The 9,661-nt window shown below is 41.8% G+C and overlaps 1 protein-coding gene across 1 annotated transcript in view; it reads right to left on the bottom strand.

Moving 5' to 3' along the window:
- STK36 (serine/threonine kinase 36) overlaps positions 1–9,661 on the bottom strand; it is a 27,011-nt gene that overhangs the window by 7,432 nt on the left and 9,918 nt on the right. Inside the window, exons 11-15 of the mRNA XM_012802211.2 lie at positions 8,205–8,348; positions 4,319–4,498; positions 2,910–3,007; positions 2,339–2,444; positions 44–194 (exon numbers count right to left, since the gene is read on the bottom strand). Coding sequence (XP_012657665.1) covers positions 44–194; positions 2,339–2,444; positions 2,910–3,007; positions 4,319–4,498; positions 8,205–8,348 — 679 coding nt within the window. The remainder of the gene's footprint in view (positions 1–43; positions 195–2,338; positions 2,445–2,909; positions 3,008–4,318; positions 4,499–8,204; positions 8,349–9,661) is intronic.

Genomic DNA, 9,661 nt, shown 5'->3' on the forward strand with positions numbered 1-9,661 from the left:
CAACAAGTAAGTCAAGAGAACTTCCCATGCCCATTCTAGTTACCTGGGGGTGTATGAAAAGGGAGTTGTGGAACCGTCAAGCCATGAAGGAGCCCATCCAACACAATCTGCTGTGTAGTCAGAAGGCTGGAGTAAAAGGCTTTGGAGATGGCCTGGCTGTTCCCATCCATAGCTTCACACAGGACAGTAAAGCACTAAAGGAAACAAGTAAAGAAGTGGCATCAGGGCATGAGAAAATTGACAGGGCTCAGTGTAAAAACCAAGAATACCCTGGGAATCTAAGTAAAGGGGATAAAAACCCGGACAAAAACTAATTCTAAGCATTCCTTACACAGAAAATATATAACTGCCTTCATTCATGCTTCAAGGATAAGAATTTTTTTTTCTTGGCTCAGTGCCTGTGGCTCAAGCAGCTAAGGCGCCAGCCACACACACCTGAGCTGGCAGGTTTGAATCCAGCGTGGGTCCGCCAAACAACAATGACAGCTGCAACCAAAAAATAGCTGAGCGTTGTAGCAGGCGCCTGTGGTCCCAGCTACTTGGGGGGCTGAGGCAAGAGAATCGCCTAAGCCCAGGAGTTGGAGGTTGCTGTGAGCTCTGATGCCACAGCGCTCTATCCAGGGCGACAGCTTGAGGCTTTGTCTCAAAAAAAAAATTTTTTTTAAGAATTTTTTTTTTTGAGACAGTCTCATTATGTCACCCTCAGTAGAGTGCCGTGGTGTCACAACTCACAGCAAACTCAAACTCTTGGGCTTAAGCGATTCTCTTGTATCAGCCTCCGAAGTAGCTGGGACTACAGGCACCTACTACAATGTTCAGCTATTTTTTGTTGCAGTTGTCATTGTTGTTTAACTGGTCTGAGCCAGGTTTGAACCTGCCACCCTTGGTATATGTGGCTGGCGCCGTAACCACTGTACTACAGGCGCCAAGCCAAGGATAAGAATTTTATCTTATGTTATTTTATTTTTTTTGCGGTTTTCGCTGGGGCCAGGCTTGAACCTGCCAACCCCAGTATATGGGGCCAGCGCCTACTCCTGGAGCCACAGGCGCCGCCCAGGATAAGAATTTTAAATGTCTATTCTATTCTCTCATCAACTGCTCCCTAGATGAGGTTTTTTTTTTGTTTTGTTTTGAGACAGAGCCTCAAGTTGTTGTCCTGGGTAGAGTGCCATAGCATCACAGCTCACAGCAACCTCCAACTCCTGGGCTCAAGTGAGTCTCCTCCCTCTGCCTCCCAAGTAGCTGGGACCACATGCGCCCGCCACAACGCCCGGCCAATTTTTGGTTGCAGCCCGGGCTGGATTCGAACCCGCCAGCTCAAGTGTATGTGGCTGACGCCTTAGCCACTTGTGCCTCAGGCGCCGAGCCGTAGATGAGGTTTTTCAAAATGTTATCTGTGTAAGAATTCCTAGGGTCCCTCCCAACCCAGTCCTACTGATTCAGAATTTCAGAAGGTAAGATTAATTATTCCAAAAACTTCATGCTGCTCATTACATAATGACATAAGAAATGCTGACCAATAACATGAGTTACTGAAATTTAGGTGAGATATTAAAAGCTTTCTGACTTGAAAGGGTAAGGGACATTAAAATAAGATCTCAGACTAGGACATTTTGAATAGACTCCTAGTTGAAGACAAGAATGTAGCCCAGATCTGTGTTCCCAATTACCCGTTTCAACAATGAACAGGCAACTGTTTACTTCCTTGCACATATATCTTTCTCTCTAATTATTTCCTTTAAGTCAAAACTCAGCTATTTTCTCATTCAACCCTCCATTCTCTTATCCTTCATTTGTAGGGAATAAGGACAAGAACTGCATAGTTTACTAGTCCTTGGGACAAACAGGGTTGAGAAATACTAAACGATCTATAAGTCTCTTCAAGGAGAAATACTTTTATCTGTGGTGTCCGGAAATATGCCAAACTGCTTAGTGCCCCTGAGCCTTTATACATACTGCTCTTTCTGTCTGGATTGTCCTCCCTGTTCTCCTGCCTTATCTACCTGACAAACAACTATGCATTCTTCAAATCCTAGTAGAACTGATTGCCTTCTTCACAATTTCTTCTGACTCTCGAAATAGTGTCAACTGCATCTTCTTCAGTGGTGCTCTGTATTTTATGCAAAGTTCTAATATAATTTTCCCTATTGTCCTTAATCACTTTACCTGTCCCCTACTAGACTATCCCTAGTCCTTTGAAGACAGGGACTTTCTCTTCCTCACATGGCATGTGGCATATAGTGAGAAGTTTATTGTATTAACTTGATCTGACCCTATAAAGTCTTAAGAAAGAGGATAGAACAGAAGAGACAGCAATCTGAAAATGGAAGCAGATTACCATAAGGCTGTCTTTCCTCAAAGTCTGCTCATAGTCATCTGGTTGGGCCAATAATTTCCCCAAGAAGTCCAGAAAGAGGTTGGCAGCCTCCTGAAATACCTGTAGGCTGGGGAAAAAATGAACCTATGGTTTCTTCCCATCTCTCTACTAAAAGCCCAGATACAGTGAAAGGGTCAATTTTATGTTGTTAAGAGAATTTCTGCAAAGGGACACATCAGAATGCCCCTCTCTTCTCCCCTGCTAAGCGTGCATGCATACATACACACATAATTTCAACACTATATCCTTCAAGCCCCTTCTTTGTCATTTACTCCAGGTTATTCACATCTTGACCTTTCCGTTTAGGATCATGGTGAATGCTAACTCTTAGAACATTAAAGTCCTATGCAAAGCTGGAGATATCTCAGGGTCTTTAAGAAGACCAGCTGGGCTCTGAGGGGCTACTCAGCTAAGCCCTAACCCCCTGACAAGTCACAGTTTCTCACTTGACTCTTCCTAGTGGGGAGCAGACAAAATGGGGTACAAACTGAAGCCACAACAGCCGATGGTACAAAAGTGCCTCTTATCCCACCTGTCACCTGTCTGGCTCCTCTCCAGATTGAAGGTGCAAGCAAAGTAGGCCTGAATCACAGCCATCAGGTCCCGTAAGTAGGTCCCATACCAAGATTGCTGCCAAGGAAGAGGAGAGAGAAAGAAAGGGCAATGTAGAGGATGGAGACAAAGAATACAAAAAGCAGTAAAGGCCGGAAACAGTGGCTCACGTCTGTAATCTTGGGAGGCTGAGGCTGGTGGGTTGCTTGAGCTCAGGAGTTCAAGACCAGCTTGAGCAAAAGTGAGACTCCATCTCTACTAAAAATAGAAAAACTAGCCAGGCCTTGTGGCGGGCATCTGTAGTCCCAGCTACTTGGGAGACTGAGGCAAGAGAATTACGTGAGCCCAAGAGTTTGAAGTTGCTGTGAGCTATGACACCATGGTACTCCACCTAGGGTGACAGATGAGACTCTTTGTCTCAAAAAAAACCCAAAAAACAAAATTCAAGTTTGGTACCTGTAGCTGAGTGGTCAGGGCGCTAGCCACATACACCGGGGCTGGCGGGTTCAAACCCAGCCCGGGCCTGCTAAACAAGGACAACTATAACAAAAAAAAAAAAACAATAGCTGGGCATTGTGGTGGGCTCCTATAGTCACAGCTACTTGGGAGGCAGAGGGAAGAGAATCACTTAAGCCTAAGACTTTGAGGTTGCTGTGAGTGGTGAAGTCACAGCTCTCTGTTGAGGACAACATAATAAGACTCTGTCTCAAAAAAAAAAAAATCACCCAAGATTAATACTCATCAGCTTTTCAACTCCCTATTAAACATTTACTCTGACTCCAAAAGGGTTCTCCATTCTCTCAGCCCAGCTGCAGCAGGACACAGCATGGAGAAGTAGAAGTTTGGCACCAAACACAGTCTCAATCCTAGTTTTTCCATTTATTGTCTCTGCAACTATTTAAAAGTAAGGGACTGTGAATGAGTGAGCTCATCTCTGAACATCAATATGCTGCTCTGTAAGACCAGGTCAAAAAGCCTAGGATCAAACATTTCAAAGTATAACACTCTAAATACTGGGGATTATGAAGAGAAATCTGAATTTCTACCTTCTTTTGGAAAACTAGGAGATCTAGCAACATTGAGTCCATATTTCCATGTGGCATCAATGGGCGGGAAGTGAGGAGAGGATGCCTCATTTAGAGTGGGCAAGTGATCTCTATTTTAGCATATTCCCCACTCCTGGTATAATCACACACACAGCCTACTCCATTGACTGACATTATTTGCTTGGCCCAAAGACACTAGCGTTTGCAGTTGATAAGGTCTACTAACTAGAAAGAGGAGGAAAGAAAGTAAAAGTTGGACTAAATAGACATGGTAGTCTGAAAGAGAGAAAGACAAGGAAAAGAATCTCTGACAGTCTTCAGAGGCTGCTGGTATGATGCTTACCTGTTGCAAACTGCTGTTCTCCTGACTGTGCCCGAGTAGATTGAGCAGCAACCCAGGTAGCCCTGCCTCCCGGCAGAAGGAATACAAGGGAACAGAGTCACTGCAGCTGCACAGAAGACTGCTCAGAACCCGGAAAGCAGGGAGGATGTGGGAAGCACTCTCCAGGATGCCTTTCAAGATCTGGATGACAGAAAGGAAAAAGGCAGCCATTGATATTATCAGAGGTAAAAGAACGATAGCAACAGATACCAAATATTCCCAAGGAGATGGCAAAACAGACCAAACGTTTGCAATCCTTTCTTTGGGAGTATAAAACCCAGAGAAGGAGAGCAGGAAAATAGGGGAACTGTACCAGGGAAGACCATAGAGCAGCGGTTCTCAAACTGTGGGTTGCGACCCACAGGAACTGTATTAAAGGGCCGTGGCATTAGGAAGGTTGAGAACCAGTGCTATAGATGGTCAGGTTACCTGGTACAGAACACCACTGACCAAGGGGAACCTCCCCACAGGAGCTCTCTGTTGGACCCAGTGTCATTCCCATTTGCTCACTTTCTTCTCCAGCCCTTTACACCTTAAACATATACACATGCTTATGAAAAGTAAAAGCAATGGACACAAAACATGTTGTTCAATTCTAGATCAGTTCTGGACAATCTATGGCCCACAGGCCAAATCCAGTCCAATACTTATTTGTATATAGCCTGCAAGCTAATGACAGTGTTATGTTTTTATATGGTTTTTCTTCAAAAGCAAAATGATATTTATATCACATATTTTACAGTATGCCATTCACTATTCTAAATCTTGGCATTTATTTGCTCATCTAATCTCTATAGTAACACTGTGAAGTAAATAGGATTACTCATTTATAGGTGAGGAAACAAAAATTTCAAGATAGGTAAAGTAGTCAAAGATCACACAGCTAATGAGTGATTCAGCTGGAAATTCAATTCTGAGAATCATATCCCTGAAACAGAGCTTTCAATCTGCTTCCCCACATTAAAAGTTATCCAACACTAAAAGGATAATGAGTTAGTGCCAAAAGACAAATGCAAGGTATTAAGGCAATTCAATGAGGGAAAGAAGAGTTTTTTTTCAATACCTGGTACTAGGGCAACTGTATATCCACATGCAAAAAGATGAACTTAGATTCTTACCTCACATTATATTAAAAAATCAACTCAAAATGGATCAGAGACCTACCTATAAGAGCTAAAGCTAAAAAACTTGCAGAGAAAAAACATAAGAGAAAATCCTCAACACCTTAGGTTTGGAAAGATTCCTTATATATAATACCTAAAGAATAATCCACAAAGGGGAAAAGTGGTTACTGGACTTCAACAAAATTCAAAATCTTTGTGTTTCAAAAGACACTTTTATGAGATGAGAATGGAAAGACAAACCATGGACTGGGAGAAAATATTTGCAAATCATCTATATGATAAACCTCTTGAATTGAGAATGAATATACAAAGAACTCTTCAAACTCTTTGTAAGACAAACCCAATTTAAAAAATAGGCAAGGCTCGGTGCTTGTGGTTCAAGTGGCTAAGGTGCCAGCCACAAACACCAGAGCTGGCAGATTCAAACTGTTTAGCCTAGACAGCCAAACAACAATGACAACTGCAACCAAAAAATAGCCGGGTGTTGTGGTAGGAGCCTGTAGTGCCAGCTACTTGGGAGGCTTAGGCTTAAGCCCAGGAGTTTGAGGTTGCTGTGAGCTGTGATGCCATGGCACTCTACCCAGAACAACAGCTTGAGGCTCTGCCTCAAAAAATAAAAATAAAAATAAAAATAGGCAAAAGATTTGAGTAGATATTCCACCAAAGAAGATATACAAATGGCTAATAAGTACGTGAAAAGATGCTCCACATTCATCATTAGTAGAAAACAAATTAAAACAATGATGAGACACTATCTTATACTTACTAGAATAGCTATAACAAAAAAGCCAGATGATAATAAATGTAGACAAGGATGTGAAGAAACAGGGGCCCTCAGATGTTGCTAGTAGGAATGTAAATGGTGCAGCCACTTTGGAAAATAGTTCAGCAGTTTCTTAAAATGTTAAGTATAAATTTGCCAGATGACCCCAAAATTCCATTCCTTGGTATCTACCCAAGAGAAATGAAAACACATGTCTATACATGTGAATGTTAACAACAGCATTATTTATAAAAGCCTAAACGTGGAAACAACTAACGTCCATCAACTGGTGAATAGATAAACAAAATGTGATATATCCATATCACATACAATACATAATAATCAGCAATAAAAAGGAATGAGATACTGATACATGTTATATCATGGAAAAACTTCAGGCTCCGCGCCTGTGGCTCAAGTGGCTAAGGCACCAGCCACATACACCTAAGGTGGCGGGTTCGAATCCAGCCCAGGCCCGCCAGACAACAACGATGGCTGCAACCAAAAAATAGCCGGGCATTGTGGCAGGCGCCTGTGGTCCCAGCTACTTGGGAGGCTGAGGCAGGAGACTCGCTTTAGCCCAGGAGTTGGAGGTTGCTGTGAGCTGTGATGTCATAGCACTCTAGCCAGGGGTACAGCTTGAGGCTCTGTCTCAAAAAAAAGAAAAAGAAAAAGAAAAAACTTCAAAGACATCACGCTAAGTGAAAGATGCCAGACATAAATGACCATATATTATACAATTCCAATTATATGAAACGTCCAGACAAGGCAAATCTATGAAACAGAGTAGATTAGTGGTTACCTACAACTAAGAATGACAGCTGACTACAAATGGGTATGAGGGATCATACTGGGGTAAAAAATTTTTCTAAACTGTACTATGATGATAGTACCACAATTTGGCAAACTTTCTAAAACTCATGACTGTACATGAAAAATGAATAGCTCTTGTGGTACATAAGCTATGCTTTAACAAAGTTGTTTAAAAAAAAAGTTAAAGGCAGAGCCCATAGCTCAGTGGGTAGTGCGCCAGCCACATACACTGAGGCTGGTGCGTTCGAATCTGGCCCCAGACTGCTAAACAACAAGGACAACTGCAAAACAACAACAAAAATAGCCGGGCGTTGTGGCGGGCACCTGTAGTCCCAGCTACTTGGGAGGGCTGAGGCAAAAGAATCCCTTAAGCCTGTGAGTTGGAGGTTGCTGTGAGCTGTGATGCCACAGCACTGTACTGAGGGCAACATAGTAAGACTCTGTCTCAAAAAAATAAAAAAATAAAAATAAATAGTTAAACAAAAGAGAGAGGGAAAGTGACGAAAGCAACATAGTTTGGTAAGTTCCCAGGAAGGAAGAGCACTGTGTTTCAGAGAAGCAAAGAAAGGCTTTGGTGGAGAGAACACTAACTTTGAATGCTAACTGAACAAAATATTATCCCTCCCCCAAAGGTGATCTTAACTCTTCTTACTAGTATACCGTAGTACAAATATTGTATACTCAATTGTTATATTTACATTTTTAATTACACCATAAAAATTTCATGGAAATTTCCCTCATTATATAAGTACTTAAATAATATTCTTCATTTTTGCCTCTTGGCCCACTATGCCCAAAATATTTATCATCAGAAAAAGTTTGTTAGGGTGGCGCCTGTGGCTCAAAAGGGTAGGGTGCCAGTCCCATATGTCGGAGGTGGCAGGTTCAAACCCAGCCCCAGCCAAAAATGGCAAATTAAAAAAAAAAAAAAAAAGTTTGTTAATCCCTATTCTATATAGATATTTTTCCCTTCTCAAGTTTCAGAGGGAGTAACCTGAGGTCTGCTCTTCTGTGTTACTAAAGGAGGTTAGTAGTGAACTTCCTCAAACTAAGAAAGAATAGAGAGGAACCTTTATGTCAATGTATTTTAATGCTTGATTTATGGAAATTGTCTCATATCCCATCCACACATCCTCCTGCCCATTACCTGCCCTCCAGACTCATGCAGCTGACTCTGGATGCGCTGGCAGAAGTCAGGATTACACAGCAGGGTGAGAGGGGCCTTCAGTTGAATGGGCAGAGGCTCAGTGGTCTCTAATAGATGCTGCCACTCATCATCACTGTCTGGCTCCTGAAGCAGAGGGGGAAATGAAAGGGGCCATAAGCAGCATGTAAATCTAAGGGTAGTAGCTCCCAACCTGGGGTAACAAACTCTGGGGAATCATGAAATAACTGCAGAAAGCCACTGACTCCCTCAGCACAGATGTATTTACTCAGGCACCAGTTTAAAAAGGTCTATCTGGCAGAATGTGAGGGATCTTGAGAAGTCTCTTGGAAAACACTGGCATGTATGCAGAAAGAGATAGCTAGAAAGATGTCTGTCCATTGCAGCATAGTTTATAATAATTTTAAGAGGGAAACACCGGGGGAAGAAAATACTATGGTACATCCTTATTAGAAAATACTATGAGGTTTTCAACCTGAACCTAATCATGAGAAAATGAGGATTATCACTTATATAGTATATATAACCTGAATCTAATTATGAGAAAACATCAATTTGAGGAACATCCTACAAAATAACTGACTATGTACCTCAAAGTTGTCAGTCATAGAAGACAAAGAAAGACTAGGAACTGTCCTAAAGCAAATGAGAGTAATGAGGTATAACAGCTAAATGCAATGTGTGATACTGGATTGAACTGTGGACTAGGAAAAAATTTTTATAAAGGACATTACTGGAGCAATTGGCAAAAATTTAATATCAGCTATAGATTAGTTTATTAATCTATTTACTATCATAACCGTATTACATCAATATTAAATTTAAGGCTCGGTGGCTCACACCTATAATTTTAGCACTCTGGGAAGCCCAGGCAGGTGGATTGCCTGAGCTCATGAGTTCGAGACTAGCCTGAAACCCCATCTCTAAAAATAGCCAGGCACTGTGGCAAGTGCCTATAGTGACTCTGGACTATAATATAGTCCCAGCTACTTGGGAAGCTCAGACAAGAGAATCACTTAAAAACCCAAGTGGGTTTGAGGTTGCTGTGTGCTAAGATGCCACAGCACTCTACCATCAGTGACACAGTGGGGTTCTGTTTCAAAAAAAAAAATGACTTATAATTGTACTATGGTAGTGCAAGTGAACAATCTTGTTCTTAGGATATATACTAAAATGCTTAAGGACAAAGGAGTATGTCTACAACTCATGTTAAATGATTCAGAAAGAAGACATGTCCAAGTATAGGAAGAGAATTATAAAGTAAATGCGACAGAATTTTAACAACTGGTCAATGTGGGTAAAAAGATTGCTATGATTTGAATGTTTTTGTCCTCTTCAAAACTCATGTTAGAAACTTAATTCCTTTTTTTTGAGACAGAGCCTCAAGCTATCCCCTTGGGTAGAGTGCCGTGGCATCACAGCTCACAGCAACCTCCAAC

The sequence above is a fragment of the Otolemur garnettii genome, unplaced genomic scaffold, assembly GCF_000181295.1.
Source record: "Otolemur garnettii isolate 467f Iridium unplaced genomic scaffold, OtoGar3 scaffold00013, whole genome shotgun sequence".
Taxonomy (NCBI): Eukaryota; Metazoa; Chordata; class Mammalia; order Primates; family Galagidae; genus Otolemur; species Otolemur garnettii.